General features: G+C 46.9%; 1 protein-coding gene across 1 annotated transcript in view; it reads right to left on the bottom strand.

Moving 5' to 3' along the window:
- Positions 1 to 611: 611 nt before the first annotated feature.
- The window catches only part of LOC119378175 (Down syndrome cell adhesion molecule-like protein 1 homolog), a 43,759-nt gene continuing 24,424 nt past the window's right edge, over positions 612 to 19,946 (bottom strand). The window contains exons 5-15 of the mRNA XM_037647398.2: positions 19,180 to 19,327; positions 17,895 to 18,043; positions 16,530 to 16,652; positions 11,989 to 12,153; positions 10,155 to 10,225; positions 9,406 to 9,649; positions 8,503 to 8,601; positions 8,207 to 8,395; positions 7,498 to 7,653; positions 4,430 to 4,572; positions 612 to 813 (exon numbers count right to left, since the gene is read on the bottom strand). Coding sequence (XP_037503326.1) covers positions 763 to 813; positions 4,430 to 4,572; positions 7,498 to 7,653; positions 8,207 to 8,395; positions 8,503 to 8,601; positions 9,406 to 9,649; positions 10,155 to 10,225; positions 11,989 to 12,153; positions 16,530 to 16,652; positions 17,895 to 18,043; positions 19,180 to 19,327 — 1,538 coding nt within the window. The 3' untranslated portion in view covers positions 612 to 762. The remainder of the gene's footprint in view (positions 814 to 4,429; positions 4,573 to 7,497; positions 7,654 to 8,206; positions 8,396 to 8,502; positions 8,602 to 9,405; positions 9,650 to 10,154; positions 10,226 to 11,988; positions 12,154 to 16,529; positions 16,653 to 17,894; positions 18,044 to 19,179; positions 19,328 to 19,946) is intronic.

The raw sequence follows: 19,946 nt of genomic DNA, 5'->3' as shown, positions 1-19,946 counted from the left end.
AGTGTCTGTAGATGAAGAATGGTATAGAAGTAAATAAAAGTATGAAAATGGATCGCACTAGTCCAGCGGTAAAGCAATGTGTATTCTGCGGCGCATAGCAGTAGAGACAGGTCAGTCGCCAAGGTGTGTGTTAAAGATGGCTGAATGGGAGGGGGGGGGGGGGTGTCATTGGAGTCGTTCCAACGATTTTTCATCCTGTGCTATTTAATTCGACGCATTGGACGTCAACATTTTGAACGTATATTTTTTTTTTGTATCCTTACTGGACTGCATGCAGGGCCTAGAGATAAGGAACACACAATTTATATGATAGTTTATACTTTATCGTTTTCCTTCAATGCGTCTCGCGCCTTCACCTTCATGTAAGGTTAAGCGCATTCATTTAGGAATGAGCTGATCAGCGACTCCCAGTAGATATCTTGCACGTGACGTCATGGACGCAGCTTCTGAACGTACTGGCACTCCGCGATGGCAGCTTCGATGACACAAGTTTGCGGTTAACCTGCCTCAATGCGATAACGACGGGGCAGGAACGCGTCTGCGCGTGCTGGTGCTCCAACACGGCGGTTTCATTGACGTCAGTGCAAGTCATCTAGATGGTCGCGCTTTTCGTTTATTTATCTTGAGATCATTCACAACTCTCTGTACAAGTGACGATCGACGACGACGCCTCCTGTGCGACGACGACCTCGCAAGGCACGTTAGGGCGCTCGCTCCCTCCTTCAATCTTTGGCGGTGTGCTCCGTGACGTCACGACGGACGTCAGGACCGTGAACTCGGGTCATACACGTTCGTGTAGGCGTGGGGCGAAGCCTGCGAGTCAAGAGCAGAGACGAGGTCAGCATTAAGCCTGGCTAATCGTTAGTAAAGGACGGCGCGCTAGCGCAAGCGGCAGCGTTTTTTAATTCGAACGTGTAATGTCTGGCTCCGTTGAGAACCTTGTGTGTGTGTTTTTGTCTGCTTCCGCGGGCCACACGGGGAAATTGCTGTGCGTCCAATCGCCATCAACTTAGCATTGACAAGCAGCAAGACACCCCATCGCTGGAACACTCATGTGTTAGTAACAAGTTATCAAAGCGCAACTGCAGCAGAAGCATTATTACCCGTTCATCTGGCACGCTATTGAAGCAGCGTGAAAAACGGAATCACGAGACAAAGAAGACCACAGGACAAGGCGCTGTCCTGTGGTGTCCTTTGTCTCGTGCTTCAGTCTTTTGCGCTGCCATAACAATAATCCTTAACCGACTCCCGGAAACTTCAGACCGGCACATTGCCACCCGTTTGCACGCAATGTATCCCGCAAGCTACCAAAACGACTGAACATCCTACTCCGCAACAAACGCACACTACTATATGCTATGGGAGGGTGGGCGCAGCCCATTAATACCGCCTATCACTGGACCAAACGTCGAGCAGTGGGGGGCCCAGCTGACAAGCTCAAACCTTGAGGACCAGCGACGTCTGGTGAACAGGACCAAGCTGTCAGCTCAGGCCCCCGGCATCCTGCACTAGGGACGCCGCCCACCTTGGAAGACTCTGCCGTCGGCTCTCTCTCTCGAATAAAGTTTATTCTTCCTCCTTAACCAACTCGCCCAGAGTCGCATCCTTTTGCTCTTCTGGTACATACGTATACACTGTCAAATGCCGCCCTGTTGATAACAAGGACAGTTCTCGATTGTCCTTAATTGTCTTGTATATCAATCCTACACTTTAAGCTTCGCGCTTTGCGTCCACGATAACGGTACGCACTTTTAGAAACATAACAGCGTGCGAGTTCGAGCTATTAGAAACATAGCAGCGTGCGAGTTGGAGCTAGTTCGTGCTGCATACTTGACCGCCGTTAAGCGCAAAACGTTTGTACGAACGGACGAAAAGACACGGACAGGCGCCTCTCCGTCTTTTCTTCCTTTCGTCCAAACTTAGTAGGTTGATAGTTTGGGCAAGTTGGTGTTGCATTATAAACGGGGGCGAAGCGCTAAAATGACGACGTGGTCTAGGGCGGACGAACGACGGGCGCTTACTTGCAACCAGGGTGTCGGAACGGAAGGAAAACCGAAACCGAAAAACGAAAAAAACGATATTTTGGACCGGAACGAAAACGTAACCGAAACTTTATTTATTATTCCGTTCCGGAGTGAAAACGAAATTTTTCAATCGTTTTTCGGTTCACGAGAAAACTTCCCAATCCAGAGCAACTAAGCTCGTGCAATGTGAGCATATCTCAGGGTACGGTATTAGCGCGTACCTCAGGCAGGAATTCCGAAGCAAAGATATGTTGAAATTGTGCGAAAAACGAAAACAGTAGTAACCAGAGATGTTTATATTAACGCAAGTGGATTTTCGCGCGCCTGTCACGCAGGCCAGCGTAGAGAGGGCATTGTCGGCGCTGAAGTATGATACAGCGAAAGCTGTTATGAGATAACAACAGCTGATTTTGGTGCCGTAGTTGTCCACCGCCGCCGGTGTCCGTGACCGCTATCGCGTGATATAAAAAAATAAACGAGAAACAAATTTCTAGGATCGGATGGCATTTCAACTCGCGCCCTCTGCGTGGCAGTCGGGTCTTCTACCACAGTGCCACGCTAGTGCTTCTATGCTTGCGAGGAGCGCTTCACAAGCGTGAGTGCTGACGAGCAGTGCGGCCCAGTGTTCCGTATTCGATACAAAGGCACAAGGTGCCCGAGCGGTGCCCTGTTCCAATTAATACCAGCAGATCTAGAGGGTCTTATTCCTCATTAACCAAATCTTATTTTTCTCCATATTCACAACCGCTCCAGACGCGTGGCAAAACTGCTTAGTCTTCTTGAATACTACTTTTGTCAGCATAAAAATAAGCTACGTCGTCATTTTAGCATTAACACATTTAGGCATACACAATATTAAAACACCACCATTCGTTCAAACATGCTGACCATGCAAATACTATAGGTAGCGGGAGAACTGCCCCTATGGGAATTAGTAGGGTGCTTGTACTGCACGACATATGTAACCAAGCTACTATCCCTCGACCTTGGTAACCTGTTTTGCGTACTCTTGCATTTCTTAATGCATCTGATGACATCAGCTTTATGGGGCGTTCATTCTTAACTGAATAAAATTATCAAGATGCCTTTCTTACGTGGAAAAATTACATTGATGGAATTGAACTGCCCGGCCATTCCCGTAGTGCGAATGGGCTAAGTTTTTTTCATTCCGAGGAATTGAAAGGAATGGAATTGCGGCAAGTTATAATTCCCCGCAATGGAATTGAAATGGAATGGAGGCGCCCATTCCGCCACACTGCTTCCCACCCACTGCAGTGCTCAGCCATAATTCTTTATCATCATCAGTCACAGCGCAAAGTGCACATAATGCCTTACAGATGTGTAGCGTGTGCCACGAGACTCCGAAGAATGACGAAAAATGGCATAGTGGGAACTTCTGTACTTCAGAAGAATTGGGATGATTTATGGCGTAGTGGGTACCTTGCATGTGAACTTGTATTATTGCCCCAAGAGACTCTCCAGCGGGCTCTACAAAGTCCGCTCTTCCAGCTTTCGTTGTGACTGTACTGCGAGTGTCGTGCAGGCCTGGCGATCTCTTTATCAGAACAGTGGTCTCGCACATCAGAGAGTACACTCAATGACGTGCTGCTTCTGAGATCGTGCTCACTCCCTTGACACAAAGCATTGAGCCCACTAAAAAATTCGTATTTGTCTTTTGAGAAAATAAATACTATGACTTTGAAATTAATACTGGTTTGTGCTAGTTGGTAGAAATTCGGGGTAGAGTTACTTCCGCTCCTCTGAAGAACGTATTTTACCCTTGTCCAACTTTCCTAAGAGCAGGGCAAGTAAATACATCAAAAATCCAATGTTCGTTAAGATTACCTTAACTTCAAATTTTTCCATTAAAAAAAAACCGTTACGAACCGTTACGGAACATTTTTTTTTTCGTTCCGGAACAGAAACGGAACGGAACTTTTTGCGGTGGAACGAAACTAAAACCGAAACGAAAAACATTTCGTTCCGACACCTTGCTTGCAACTGAGGTTTATTGCGAAAACACACAAAAAATATATACATGATGGGAACGATTAAGGCCAACACGAACACGTGCAATGACTAACATTGACATAACTTATTAAAAACTGAGATTAACAAAACAGGAGTAAGCAAGATTAGACACAGTCGGTGGAATCATGGTGCCCGCGTGTTGCACGTGTTGATCTTGGCCTTAGGCGCGACTGTTCCCTTAATGTATATAATTGTTTCAGCTTTTTCGCAATGAACCTCAGTTGCAAGCATAAGCTCCTGTCGTTTGTCCGCCTTGGTGCGCGTCGTCTTTTTAGCTCTTTGCCCTACTCAATTAGTCCACACGTTTAGCGCTTAATAGTGGTCGAGAAACACAAGCCTCGTGATCAGTCAAGTGTCGCGTTGGACATACTCACAGCGCGCTGCGGGTTGGCGGTGTCCCAGGGCATGTCGTAGTTTTCGTCGAACACCCTTGGGTCGTGCACCCAGCGAGGGCTGTATGCCCCGGACAGGGACGGTCGGCAGCGGAGGCTCGCCGTGGCTGCCTTGTTGCGACGCTCTGCGAACGAAGGTTTTGCACTTATGAAAGGAATAATCGACAACCAACCGTCCGTAGCACGAAGCCACAAGGAAATCCATTACGGATATTGCAAAATTGAAAGCTTCTTAGATGAAGAAAAATTGGCGTCCTGGTTCGGGCATCGAATCCGGGACCAACGCCTTTCCTGGGCGGTCGCTGTGCCAACTGAGCTAACCGGGATGCTATAGCAACTGCCAGCGCGAGAGTGAATTAGTCAACAACACGAAGCACATGGACACGGGATATTGCGAATGAGTTCTGCGGAATCCCGCAAGGTGGCGGAAGGGATAATCGACAACCACCCGTTTGTAGCACAAAGTCACAACGAGATTTGCAGTAGTAGTATATATAATTACAGACATCGATCACCCAATGGTGGGACGCATCTCGCAAAACTTCGCGAGGAAGTGCGGGATCTTCGTTCGCTGTACCGTTTACGGGCGCCACGAAATAACCGCGTGCAAAAAAAAAAAAAAGAAAGAAAACTAGCGTTCGCATAACACTCGCGCTTTGTGCTTTGTGCGCAGATAAAAAAAAAAGATCATGTAACGCTATCTGTGATCATGTAAAAAGTACCTTGACGAAGGGAACGTTCTTTGGAGGATCTGAGAATCTACAGAAGCAATGTCACTTAATAACGTCAATGCTCAGGACAGTTTGTTCTGCATAATTCAGTATACACAACAGCGTGACTTATTGAACGGTGACGAAAAAAAAAATAACAAACACCGTTTTTACATGCTGTGCAATTCATGTGCCAGCCATCTGAGCGGCCTCAGTGATTTCGCCTCTGCATTGACCATGACGTTCGCCGCTGACTTTTGTTTGTTCAAAAAAAAGTGAAGCAATGGGCTTTTTCTTGTCGGTGATCTTTTTTGTTCGTTCCCGCTTGAAAAGTAGCGCTGTTGTACCTTGGAATTGTACAGAGAGAGAAATAGAATAAAAGGAAGAGGCAGGGAGGTAGTAATAACCGGTAACCTGGTTGTAATAACCGGTTTGCTACCCTGCACAGAAGTGGGGAATTGTACAGATGAATAGCCAGCACGTCCGTGCTGGTGTGTCCAGAAGGGTTTGCCATAGCGCATATAGAAGATTCGCGCCTTCTTTCTCAGTTTCTACAGCTATAAAAAAATAAAAATAATTAGGAGCCCTTGTCCTATAGGGAAAATAAGGGCAAAAGAACGAGTGAAGCTTGGAGTGTGCGTGCCTGTCCCACTGTTTTTCTTTATTTCTTTCTGTCGCATTGTGCAATACTCCCTCCAAACTTATGCCTTCCTCCATGCCGGAAATTGTACCTTCACCCACGTGCTCAGCAGCGCAACACTTCTGCTACTGCACGCAACAACGACGACGGTCACGCGTGAAACAGCGATATGCAACAATGACAGCAACAATGAAGCGTGGCAAAATGAACTGAGAAGCGACCTCGATAAATGATCAGTGTCGTCATACCAGAGACGGTTGATTACCGACAAGCCCACGATCCACAGAGCATCAGTTATTGAAAGACGTCGCATAGAAATACGCTTGTGACCGGCGCACTTTCGAGGGCCAAATTTGTCTACACCCCACATTTCTGTACACTCGCTGGCGTCAGGTTTTTCACGAACTACGCCGCCGCTACTGCCACCACCACCACCGAAATCTGTAACTCATAGAAGCTTCGCTTAATACACTACCACCACCATCGCATCTGCCACGTCGCGGCCCCTTTGACTGAAATACATGACCCGACGGCGGCCCTATAAAGTCAGGGACATACGCGTTGCCCGAAGGTTGTTTCACTGGAAGGCAACAAAGCGTGCAAACAAAGCCAACCTGGCGCAAGCGAAGTCGACTACTTGACGGAACCGATCCATTAAAGAAGCTGCGCGTTGAGCTCTTTGCAAACTGTCAACAAACACTCGAGATTACTTGAAGATTTTCAAGCTGTTCACCGGCTCAGTGTCTTTGCTGAAGCGTGTTTCTTCGTGTAGTTGGCTTTCTTGCACGCTTTGTCGGCTTACGGTGAAACAAGCTTCGGGGGAATGTGGCTGTTATAGAAACAAACTGAAGGCTTTTTTTTTTTTAGGCGATGTTTTTATGAGTTACGTATTTTGGTGGTGACGGAATCGTACGCGAAAAACCAGGCGACGGCGAGTGTACAGAAATGTGGCCCTCGAAGCGCCGGTAGCATGCGTGTTTGTATGCGCCGTTTTCCAGTAACTGACATGTACTCTCTGGATCGTGCACTTGCCGGCGATCAGCCGTTTCTGGTATGGCAATACCGATGTTTTATCGAAGTACTTTGTAATTTCACGTTTCCAAATTTTGTTGTTTCACGCATGGCCGTCGTCTTTGTTGCCTGTAGGCTGTATCAGCATAAATGTTGCGTTGCTCAGCACGTGGGTAACGGTTCAATTCCCAGCATCGAGTATGGAAAAAGTTAGGACCGATTTTGCTCAATGCGACAAAAATAAAGCAAAAAAAAACATAGTAGGTCAGACGCGCACACGCCAAGCTTTGCTTGCCTCCATTTTCCCGAGAGGGCAGAGACTTACTAATTTTTTGCATTAGATCCCATACTAGCCGCAAAGGCTATTGATCTAAATAATTTTGTGCACATATTCTTTTTGATGCTGTACAATGAAGCATTGATTGATTGATTGATTATTGATCTAAATAATTTTGTGCACATATTCTTTTTGATGCTGTACAATGAAGCATTGACTGATTGATTGATTGATTGATTGATTGATTGATTGATTGATTGATTGATTGATTGATTGATTGATTGATTGATTGATTGATTGATTGAAGTCCTCCGGTCATTGCTGGCGTTGCCATGCAGACACATTAAGGGATGATTTCAAGCGGTGTATGTAGGTACATAAACGAGTTGTAAGAGGTACTGAACAACCTCACCTTGCGCGATGATGGCCCTCTTGACGCATGCCCATGAAATGACGGCCGACAGGGTGACCAGAGTGACGCAGGCGATGATAACGATGAAGAAGTAGCTACGCATGTAGAATGGACTCTCGAGTTGCTGGAGGTTGCCCGACAGGAGACGATTCGTGACTAGTCGCAGAGGAGAAATAAAGAGAAAAAGAAAGCACATGAGAATGAGTTGCGACAGTGCTTGAGCGGCGGTGAAGAACAGCCTTACGAAAACTGAGACTTGTCGAAGCAATTCAAGAACATCTGGAGGAAGTTGATAGCGCACTCATACCTCATATAACTACATAGATGGTAGGTATTGATTATAAAAGAGTCTAGGCGTGCAAACACGGAGACAGGAGACAAGTCAGGACGACACAAACGCCGACTAACAACTGAAAAAAGAAAAAAAATCAAATGCCTCTACAGTTATCTCTTACGTAGACCCCCTCGCGTGCCGGATTTATATGTGTTGCCTCTTGCCTGGGCATGCGCAGATAAATTTTTGAGTGTACACTGTCTTTCCTGCCACTGTGCACCTTTTCAGTTGTTAGTCGGCGTTTTTGTTGTCCTGACTTCTCTCTTGTGTCCCTGTTTGAATGCTTACCGTTTTTTAATGTTACTCAAATCCTAGCTATAACGAAAGAGTCCTTACTACGAAGGGGTCACAACATTTACGACATCAATCACTCACACTTGAGTCTGGTAGACTCGGTGATTGGATTGGAGAAGGCGCCGCGGCCGTAGCGGTTATACGCGGCCAGCCTGAAGCTGTACTTGACGCTGCTCTCCAGGTTGGAGACGGTGGCGACGTCTGTCGTCGACGGGAAGTGCTGCAGCGCCACCTCGTCCGTGTAGTCGCGTCGCGTCTCCAGCACGTACTCTGTGAGCATACGTCAAAGAAGAGGAGGAGGGCGCAGCTGTGAAGATTACCTCCTCAAAACCCTTACGTAATCGTATGTGCTATCCAAGTACCCCAGAGGCACTTACGGAGAACGGTGGCGTTGTGAATTTTGGGTATCTTCCAGCTCAGAGTTACCATGGACTCCTCTGTTTTGACTAGATAAAGGGTTGGAGCCGGAGGCGGATCTGCGATCGAGAATGGGGTGGCAAATATAAATGATTTTGCTCAATTAACACTTCGGCAAAGCTTGAATGCTGTCCGACATTATAGGCTGTCGTATGTATGATCTTCACCATCATTATCATTTCAGGGCGATCTCCTTCCCAGTAATTTTCAATCACCAATGGCTTGCGAGACCCATGCCTTGTGGAATGCATGGGTGACCTGTGCACTGTGTATAGTATCGCGTTAGGCCGCTTGGCAAACCTCTCGAGAATTTATTAAGGAGTTAGTTTCTCGCTTTATTATATTATGCTTGCAAATTTCCTAATTTCATCTCGACACCTGAATCAAAGATGACACCTCTCCTTTCTGCACTCTTTTTTTCTTTTTAGATTGAGATTGGAAACTTGGTTTATTTCACCACATCGGTATATTTGTAACAAAGAAGAAGAAGAAGAAAAAAAATGTACCATTTATGGTGAGGATAGCAGGGTGAAAGCTCTGCAGCTTGACTATCCCCGCCACCCCGTCACAATGGCGGCAACGTGCGGTAGCGAAACAGCGTTACTCGTAGGCAAAATGTGATCTCACAATACAAAATCCAGAGGCATAAAAAGCACACAAGATGTCGTATTTACATAAGAAAACATCTCGCTGTCGAACTTCGCCAAGTTCATCAGTCTGTGGAGCATAGTGGAGCCTTACAGAGAAGCACGCTGTGGCAGCCGTACTATAATTATGCCAGTTCAGGAACTTGTTAATATCCGCACGTAATTACACGCTAATTTACACAATTCAGGTTTGTCAAGTGAAGCGTCAACACTCGCCTCCCGATAGCGTGGTGCACCTCAGCTCCCTGGTGGCCGGCCCGGAGCCGGCCGAGTTGAATGCCCTGACCACGAAGCTGTACACGGTGGCGGGCGCCATGCGGGTGAAGACGCGCCGCAGCACGTCGTCGGTGGCGCTGCCGAAGGGCACCATCTCGTACACGTACGGTGTGCCGTGGTCGGCCTGCTTCAAGCCGACGTAGAAGCCCTTGGCCGCCCCGTTCCACTGCTCCTCCGGTGGGGACTGCGTAATCATATTGCCATGTGGTTGTGACGGGGAAGAATCGAGCAGTCCAACCGGTAAAAGATTCAGTTATTAGAGCGCGGCGCTTCTTCATGTAAAAACCCAGACAACAACATTGTGAATGTGTTTCACCTTCAAGCTCAGGCACAGTCCATTTTCCCCTCTTCCTCCTCGCATGTGGTTAGCAACTTACTTTTACCGGTATATATCAAAGAACGATATCAACGAACAATATTCTAAAAAAAATATCAGCATGGACCTAGTAAATCAGTAAATAACAAGACAAATTCTTTTTAAATAAACCAACCGAAGGACCATTTGGCCACGTAAAAGCCCAGAGTGTAAATTTTTTTAGTTCGAAGATCGAGCAACCATTCATCGCCAAGCTGAAGGTCGTGCGTGAACGCTTAGGCAATGACCTCTCTGGTCAGAGTGGCGGGCTGGACGTGTCTGAGACACGTGCCACCTGCTGTAAAGTTAAGAATAAACCAAGCTGGCAGCTTACCTTCCATGAAAGTTCGATACTTGACGCATTGACGGGCTCGCAGTCCACGTCAGTGGGGGAAGCCTCCGGGGCTAAAAATAAAAAAGAGGGAGAGAGACACAAGAAAGATGAAAAGGCAACCCGGTAAAATGGCATACGATAATACAAAGTTCTACTACGAGTAAAAAAACTTTCAGCCAGTTTCAAGCCGTGAAAACCGGTGGACGGCGAAGATGTAATGATGATAACATTCGGTGCAAAAATTCCGCAGATACCACGCACTGTGGGATCCGATGTAATGCGAAGCAGTCAGCAAGGAATTGCATACACCGTATTGCTTGTCATTGAGACAAATCAAGGCATTCATGTCATGACATATCGTTCAGTACCACATGCTTGCCACGCGTGCATGTATGCATGCATGTACAATATGGTATATATGCCATGCTAATCAAACGTACATTCTGCTATATACATATGCATGACCTGTCATTTATGTTCTTCACGCGCTCATGTCATGCCACACCAATTTACTCGCCAAGGCTTTTGTTGCCACCATTGCTACTAGGCTACTTTGGTGGACAAGACCGGAATCCGTCCAGATCATGTGTTTGTAAACAGTGAAACCGTCGGTTACGGGGAGGGAGGTTGTGGAGAAGGGTTACATTGTGGTCGGTTACCACCTAAGAATTAACGCCGGCTCCGCCCACAGCCGTGTTGCCGCCCGATGAATACAAAACTTGCATACGTGCCCCATTCACTTGCATCTGCTCATTTCCGTGACGTCAAACACGTTCTGGCAATTTTGTGTACGTCATTTTACCATACGGACGCATGTTCGTGTCGCTGGTTTTCGGTCGAAAAAACTCAAACTTCCTGGTAAATTTCAGCAAAGATGACGACATCACTGCTCGGGGGAACGTAATGTTTTAAATAGGGACGACGAACTTTCAATCAATAATACGAGTTCTATTTGCGCTAGCAGCGAAAAACAATTGATGCAGCTACGCACTAATGGGGCGAACACTGAGGAAACAGCGGATCTAGCGGCGTTGCCCTCCTCACCCTTACTTCCCTTTCCCACTCCTTGCTACACTATACTATACATGACTTTGCTATCCTTCCCCTCTCCCCTCGTCCTCTCCCTACTCCTTACCCTGACTTCCCCTTCCCCCCTCCTTGCTGTACTATACTATAAGTGGCTACGCTTTCTTTCTCTCTTTCTCTCACTGTTTCTTTTATCTCTGTAACTCTTTCTCTCTCTCTTTCTATTTCTATCTTATTTTTCTCCTCATCTCTTTCTTTAACTCTCTATTTCTCACTATCTTTCTTTCTTTTTGTTTCTCTCTCTTTCCCCCTTTCTCTCCCTCTGTACATTTTCTCTCGCCCATCCGAGTCATCGCATCCCACCAATTGATCCCACGCCAGAGAAGTCGGCGCAGCGGGAGAGCGCGCGCCAGCTGAGTTATTGCGTTGCGCGCTCTAGAAAGGTAGAGGCCATTCACGATGATGATAGTTTGTGTTTACGCTGCAGAACGGCGAGCTTATAAGCAGCTCCACCATATGGCTCCGCTGTTGAAAAGTACTTACGCTTACCACGGAAACCACCTATAGTACTATACTCTCTTGCGCAGATGATTGACAGGCGCTCCGCAGTTCTAGAGGCTGGACTTGTACTCATCCTTAGGCTTTAAACGACTATATACGTAGTCCGCAGTAGACAGAAATTTCGGTACCCACGCATTTGCCCAAGTGTACCACCTCGTGACTACACGCTCCCGGTCTATATCGTGCAGTCTAAGTACGCGTTTACACGGGAGTCTATAAATCTGTGGAAGCAAGAAACTGCGCTCACCTTCCTCGGCCGTGTTGAAGATGACTGCGTTGGACTGCGGACTCTGTCCCACGGTGTTCTCGGCCACCACGAACGCCTTGTACTGGGAACCCGGTCGCAGGTTCATCAGCAGCGCCGAGTGGAATGCGCCGGGCACCGTGTGCTCGAACAGAACCTTGTCCACACCTGCAAGGATAAGAGTTGAACCGCATTATACAACTCAGGGAAGTAATGAATGAAGATAATTTTGAGGGCTCGTTACTTTGTTTGACACAACGTTCATGAAAACCAGCAGGTAATGAAGTCAAGGAAAGTATGGGAGACGTTAATTGTACTGTTTTAAGTGTGTTCTAGTAATTGTGATGTAGTTGTGAAAAAAGTAAAGTGGACGAAAAGACAACTAGCCGCCGGCAGGGACCGAACCTGCAACCTTCGGATTGCGCGCGTAGCATCGCGCGTTACGGCGGCGGTCGTCCCCTCGTTCACATTGTGGAGTATTTATGGCCATGCAAACCCTGGGAGTGTTAGCGCCTCTCGCAGCCATAACGACAAGTGTGGAAAACTCTTTCTTTCTCTTTCTACCGTCTGGACAGTCATCATAGATATCAACACTCTGGTGCTTTATGATCTTGAGCAAGTCTTTTTCAGCGCGAAAGAGCGATAAACAAAGAGACAGCGCTCGCCTGTGTCTCTTTGTTTCTCAGTATTTCGTCCTCGTCTCTTTCGCACTGAAAAAGACTTGCTCAAGATCACTATAGAGGAGTCCTGTAAACAATGTTAATTTAAAAAAAAAAAAGGCGAAGCTTGCACTAAGTCACGCAAGGCTTGAAACGGCGAAACTGGACGAAATCTGAAGACTAATCTGGTTGCTTCTATGCTGCCTCTAGGCCTTAGCTAGGTGATGCACGTTGTTTCCAGGTTGCTTATAGGTCGTTGCTAGGCTTTAGCTAGGTGATGCTGGGTTGTTTCTACGTTGATTCTCAGCGCAGAGAGATTCGAGTTAAACCACAGACAGTCACAGACACGACACGGATGTCCAAACTCCAGAGCAAGAACCTCGCGCTGAAACCCAGTGTTCACACCTCGCATAGATCTACGGGCTGCTTATTGAAGTCGTTAGGTAGAAATTGGTTGTGGCTATAGGTTGTCGGTAGAGCAGCTTTTCGAATTCACTCTTTGGCTTCGCTTCTTTTCGCATACCCGTTTGATGACGACAGTTTTCTTCTTCATTTTTAGTGGACCAGTGGTCAGTAGTGGGATTTACCCAATTTCTGTGGCACGTACCCGTTTATGATGATGATAGTTTTCGCGTAGGCCGCACAGTGGCACATACCCGTAGGCCGCACAAATTACGGCTAGCCTTAACGGCTTCCATGTTATAATGTTACCACCGAGCCGTTCTAGACCATCTTTGAAAACGTATTTGATTCCAATACCAAATAATGGTAATGTTCTGCGGAATCCCGGCAGTTTTTTTCGCGTATTTGATTTTGTCAATTAGTGTGTTTATCAGCTTATTGCATTGTGTGTATTGACGTTCATTCTATATTCTTTTTAATCGCGTACACTGTTTCGTAATGCCAATTCATTCGTATACTTACTGAATTCCTTTTATCCGATTCTGATAGAAGGCTCTCCCACAGTTCCTATTTTTGGGCCTCCTCCTGAAATTGTATTGCCTTGATATATGTATTGTATCGACATTTACGCTGGTAAACTCAATATTGCACTGCATGCGAGGTCTGTCCACCTTTGACCAGGCGGCGATGTCTCGTGATGCCGTCATGACACGACGTCATTGATGCCGTCATTAATTATTTAACGTGACGTCACACCTGGTCACGGGACTTTTGGTACCATTATCGTTCACGGCGCCGCCGAATGCCGAATTATTTTTTTTTACTCATGAGGCCAACTATTACAAAAAAAAGGCACGCATCTCCACGAAGTGAATCATAACGAGTGGGCGAAGCTCTGGGTATCGTATGGGTGAGTAACCGTACGTTACCCGAACGTTGCCCCATGTAAAGTAAATTGAGTGACATAAAGTGACATAAAGAGTCGACGACAAAGCTAGGTCCTAAGGTCCATAATGTCTACGTTGAAGTCGCCGACTATATAAAGGGTTTGTGCTTGTAGGTGTTTTATATTGTTCTGTCACAATTATGATTGGTGTGCGTCTATTGTAAACCTTTCTTTTTTTATTCACATACACACATATATGTTTGCAACGTAGGGATGGTAAAATCGATGAACGATTAATCGAATAATCTATTAAAGGTCTACAATTAATCGATTAATTGTCATCTATTTCCGCCTTTCGATTAATCGAATTAATCGATTAAAACTATTCGATTAATCGTTTACGGCACCCCCCACTCCCGCCCCCAACCTCGCCCCATGGCCGGAGCGCATGACTGCGAGGCGCGCTATCCTGAGACGCAGATGCCGTGCACATCGCCTCTCTTTCACTGCTTTCACTACAGCGGATAATTCTGCGCTAGCAGAACGACCCCGCAGCTGGCGGCAGCCATACCCCATAGAGAAAGATGTGAACTCGCCCTGATCTCCGTCGCGTACGGCGTCCAACTCCAAGCACTCCCCAATGCTTCAAGCCCCGGCAGGTGGCGGCTCCACCCCATAGAGGCAGAAATGAACTCTCTCCGGCTCACAATCTACAGCTGCTACCAAGGAGGTTAAAATAAAATTTTTTTAAACCTCCTTTTATAATTTAAACCTCCTTGGTTACACTGCAACCTTTGCGCTGTCATAATTCCGGGCAATCGGAAGAGGAGCGCAGTGTGGTTGTTGTTCGCTGAAGATGAGAAAACGAAGACTGCAAGGTGTAATAAATGTGGCAAGCACTTCTCCAAGCCAGCACTTGAAGCACGAAAGTTGCTGCCATTAGTTGAGAGAAAATGTAGCGCAGGAATAGGCACTCGCGAATTGTGAAAAGGGTCTTATATACCCTTTGTGTAATCCTCAACTTTACGCGTCGGTTTACCGAACGTCTAGCATCCAGTGCATTACTATTGAAGAAGTGACCTTGTAGCATTTAGTAATGCTGTATGGTCGCATATTTAGGGAGAAATGCAGCTTTCAGCTTGATGCCCCCGTCTTCTGCTGTGACCAGAAGGATAGTCGCGAAATTTATGTTGTAATGTCTGATACACTAGATAGCGTTCACAGTTCAGGCTGTACGCACGATTTTAAAGGGACCCTGAAACGGTTTTTTGAATTTTGAAGTTTTGTCAGCGTTTAGGCAGGAGCATCCCCAAATCATTCGCACCACAAATTAAGCGACGCACTGTGTACCAAGGCCGCTACGGAATTGCAACGATCAGATGAAACGTGCGGAGTATACTGGCGCAGCTGCTGTTTATTCTAGCCGGGAGGCAGAAACTCATGTCACTCTATTTCCCGCAGTGGCCTGTACCGATGGTCTGCTTGAGGCCAGTATGTTTCTGTGTAATCTCTGCATGGATGACCTCAAGGAAAAGATCGCGTCAGTCCGCAATTATAGTATTATGTAGGGCTTTCACAATATCTAACCGACAAACCGAGAAAAGATGCCGTGCTTACGAGAGCGAGCGTCTTATTTAATTCCTCTTCCTCCTCGTCTCTCTTTTACCTTTCTCAGGATTTCCTCACCCTCCGCCACACTGCATGTTTCAGCTGCGACTTTCCAACCAGTGTGGTCCCCGAACACGCCTCCGGTTTCAGTGAGCTCGAGTCTTCGTGAAAATACGACCTGCTGCCGAATAGTCTGTGGATGATGGCCACAAATGCTTGAATCCGCGACATCAACCAACGACGACGGGCCCCTTGTGTCCAGTGTGCGAAAGTGGGAATTTTCGCACACTGGACACAAGGGGCCCGTCGTCGACACTTTCGAAAGTGGGAATTTTCGATCGTCAGCGCGTCTGATAAAAAGATTTGGGTCCATATCAAGCACGGACGATGCCTCTCAAACGAAGAGATATCGGTTTTAAAGCACCCATAAGAAATGTCGATTAATCGATTAAAACATTCCACCGAAAGCAATTAATCGATTAAAGGCTAAATCGATTAACGATTAACGATTAATCGATTAAAAATTTTAATCGACCATCCCTATTGCAACGGTTTTCTATATACCGTGACACCGGACAGTGAGAGTCGACGACAAAGCTAAGTCGTAAAGTCCATAATGTGTACGTTGAAGTCGCCGACTATATGTATAAAGGGTTTGTGCTTGTAGGTGTTTTGTATTGTTCTGTCACAATTATGATTGATATTTGTCTATTGTTAAACCTATTGTTAAAACAACGCATCTCCACGAAGCGAATCATGACGAGTGGTCGAGTAGGTGTGTAAGCACGGACGCACGGACAACGGACAAGCCTCGACCAAATGTGCTAAATTTCACCAGCTTGTTTGTGAACACGCGAGGATTAACCCGCACGACAAGAATTATGACCGAAAATTGGGCGTCATGGCCCCTTTAATAAACCTGGTTTGGTCTCTTAGAAAGGTCGTTCCACCCGCAGTTAAATGCAACCCTGATTTTCGTGTGCCCTCACCTGTGAGCTTCCAGTGGCGAACGACGTAGCGCGTCACATTGCTGCTTGAATGCGACCACTCGATGTGCGCGAAGCGCGTGCCGATTTCTGTTGTCTTCAAGCTGTGAGGCGTAGGTGGCGGAACTGCGAGAAAGCAAGAATTAATTAATTAATTAATGTATTCATTTTGTTATTTATGTACTTATTAGTGGCACGAGCAACGAGTGGCACTCTTGTTTCTCTCCCAAGCACTTCCGGTCCAACTCTTGTAAAAAAATTGACGTAGTTAGAAGTCGGTTCAAGTTAAGAGTTAGATTGGATACGCATGATACCAAAGCATAAGTTTACTTAAGGTAAAGGTCAACTAACGGTCACGATAATTGATGAAAAAAAATAATACTGTAATGACCTCACTGAAAAAGCAGACGCTTTCCTTGTGAGCAGCTGGGAAGGTTGCGGCACCTGGCGGAGCAGATCTCTACCACGTACTTATTTCTACGTGGCCTCCGAGATCCGCGACACACAAAGTTGACTCACGGAATACACCAGGGTACACGAACACAGAGGTGTGAGTGCCGCTACCAGACACCCAAGTGAAGGATTAGGGCCGCCTCCAATTTTTTATTTATTTACACATTCATTCATTTATTTATTTGTTTGTTTGTTTCGACCGTGGGCACATTCCAGCATGTAGCGAACGTATGCTTTCTTTTTGCTTTTTAAATATACTGCTAGCAATAGGGCCCCTTACGGAAGAGGCTGTACAAAGGATGAAGCAGGGACAAAAATGAAGTTGTGCATTCAACAATAATAGTGACGAAAACAGTAAAATAGACGAAAGTCAACTTTCGTAAAGTACTACGAAGGAAATGTCGGAATCAAGTCGAGAAGAAGAAGCAAGAAAGATACGTAAACTTATTTAGAGTAAATAACTTTCTCCCTTTCCTCTTCATGTCTAATCTTTCTATTCCCCTTCCCTAATCTCCGGTGTATAGGGTAGCGAACCGGAAGCTTTTCTGGTTAACCTCCGTGCCTTATGCATTTCCGCTTCCTTCCTTTCTTCCTTCCTCCCTTCCTCTCTCTCAGTCCGCCTTTTTCACAACACCCCCACGCATGCGCTCTCCCCTAGCGGAAAAGTCGCTAAACGTCTCATCATCTCGGAGGCTTTGCTTCTGGCAATACCGGTTGTCCCAGCCCACGGCCAGGCTAGACCGCACGCGCGCTTAGCGAGCGCGCGCGCGCGTGCGGTCTAGCCCGGCCGTGCCCAGCTCCTACCAAACCCCTACCAAAACGGCAGAGGGCAGCACAGGAAAATGAAAAAGGCGGATTTTAAAAGACAATACATCGCGCGGAGAGCATGAAAATAAGTACAGAAGGCAATCATACAGAGTACGTTGACGGCGAACACTGCCCGGTCTGCTCCGTGCTCGTTGGCTGCCGTGCATGTGTACGATGCGGCCGCCATGCCGTCCACCTCTTTGAGCACCAGCGTCGAGGCCACCCACTCCTCGGACGGCACCTGGTACACCTCACGCCTGCGAAATAACAGCGCCGTTGTGGCCTCATTATATGCCTCGTGAAAACGCGAAAATTGACCGTCGGCGTCGTCAACACGAGTGATGCAAAAAAATCATCACGTGATGACGTTACCATGTGACGTCATCATGACGTCACAGATCGATAAAATGTGTGACGCCATCACGACATCACCATGGCGCCACGTGATGACGTCACCACATGACATCGTCGCTGGGTCAGAGATTGGCCGATCACGGAGGCTATGCAAAGCCAGGTGAGGCGCAGAAAGCTTGCAGTGCCTCCGATCGCGGAGGCAGTATATATATATATATATATATATATATATATATATATATATATATATATATATATATATATATATATATATATATAATTGGCATGTTAGCAATGCCTTGTGCACAAGGGGTAGTGTGCAAAATACCCTTAACCTGTAAAAAAGTGTACATTGTGCAAACGGGGCGCTGCCTCTATGTACGGCTAAAAGAACATTCAGGAACCTTCAAGACATGCACGTATGCCAACCTGCCTTTGCACTGCAACACGTGTGGGTGCAAGCCATTGTTCAGTGACACGACAGTGCTCTTTAGACACAGAGATCAAACGACACGGGAACTTGAGAGTCACCTCTTGTTGAGAGTCAGCTCTTGTTCTGTGTATCCCTTCCTTCGTCCCGTCCGTCTGCGCGCTGTTTTTTGCCCACTATGTATCACCAACTAGCCCAACTTACAGTCCTGCTGCTGGTATTTTACGTTATGATCTCGATGCCTTAGTGGAGGGCTCCGGAAATTTCGATCATCTGGTGTTCTTTAACGTGGACATAAATCTAGGTATACGGGCCTCTAGCACTTCGCCTTCACGGAAATGCGGCCGCCGTGGCCAAAATTCGTTCCCGCGACTTTCGGGTCAGCTGTCGAGCACCACAACCACTATATAGACCACCACGCCGGGTTGCGCTGCAGCAAAGGAATCACGATATATATATTTTTAGGTGTTCCGTGGCACCGTCGCACCCTCTTTTCTTTCCGAACCAGCTCTCTTTCTAATAAATTTTTCTACGCAATGCATTTTCACGCTATCTGTTCAGACTGGTACAAAAGCTTTGTCAAAGTGAACTCCGCAACGTGTACTGTACCCGGCCATTTCGACGAGGGGGTCGCTTTTTCCGTTCCTCGTCCAGGTGACTGTGATTGGCTGGTCGCCCGTGACGTTGCACACCAGGGTGGCCGTCTCCCCTCGACGAACGGTGACGACCTTCGCGTTCACGTTGACCGTGGGCGGTGCTGGATGAAATAGAGCGTGCTATATCGCATCACTAAATACTGGTCTATGGTAACCACCTGTTTCCATCGAAAGTGCACGGTTTCTTGCTAAAGCAAGCCCACCCCTGCACAGCGGCGTAGCCAGAGGGCGGTTGGGGGGGGGGGTGATCACACCGGGCCCGTGCCCCTCCCCCCGAAATTTTTTTTGCCATGTGTTACAGAGCACGAAATGACACTCAACAACAGTTACCTGCCCGGACCCCACGTCAGATCAAGGGCGTGCCCCCCCCCCCCCCCTGAAAGAAATTTCTGCCTACGCCACTGCCCCTGCACCACGCAAAGAGGTGTTCTAGGTGAATGTGAGTTCGTATCTCATTTTTGTACATTGTCAAGTATCCTTGTGACCTGGAGACACCTCCGGCTTCGTAATGCAGCTTGCTTCTCATAAGTTATTAACGCAGTAACTCAGGTCCGTAGCGAGGATTGTTTTTCTGGTGTGTGTGTGTGGGGGGGGGGGGGGGGGAGGGGGAGGGGGCTTGGATATTTGAAGGAAGGCCTTAAATATTTGAAGCAAGCACCTATTTTTGAGTAATTTCCGTAAAAATCTCGGCATGTATATTATGTGACTTTTTGAATACTA

This window comes from Rhipicephalus sanguineus, unplaced genomic scaffold, assembly GCF_013339695.2.
Source record: "Rhipicephalus sanguineus isolate Rsan-2018 unplaced genomic scaffold, BIME_Rsan_1.4 Seq716, whole genome shotgun sequence".
Classification (NCBI taxonomy): Eukaryota; Metazoa; Arthropoda; class Arachnida; order Ixodida; family Ixodidae; genus Rhipicephalus; species Rhipicephalus sanguineus.
This window is presented reverse-complemented; position numbering and strand designations above follow the sequence as displayed.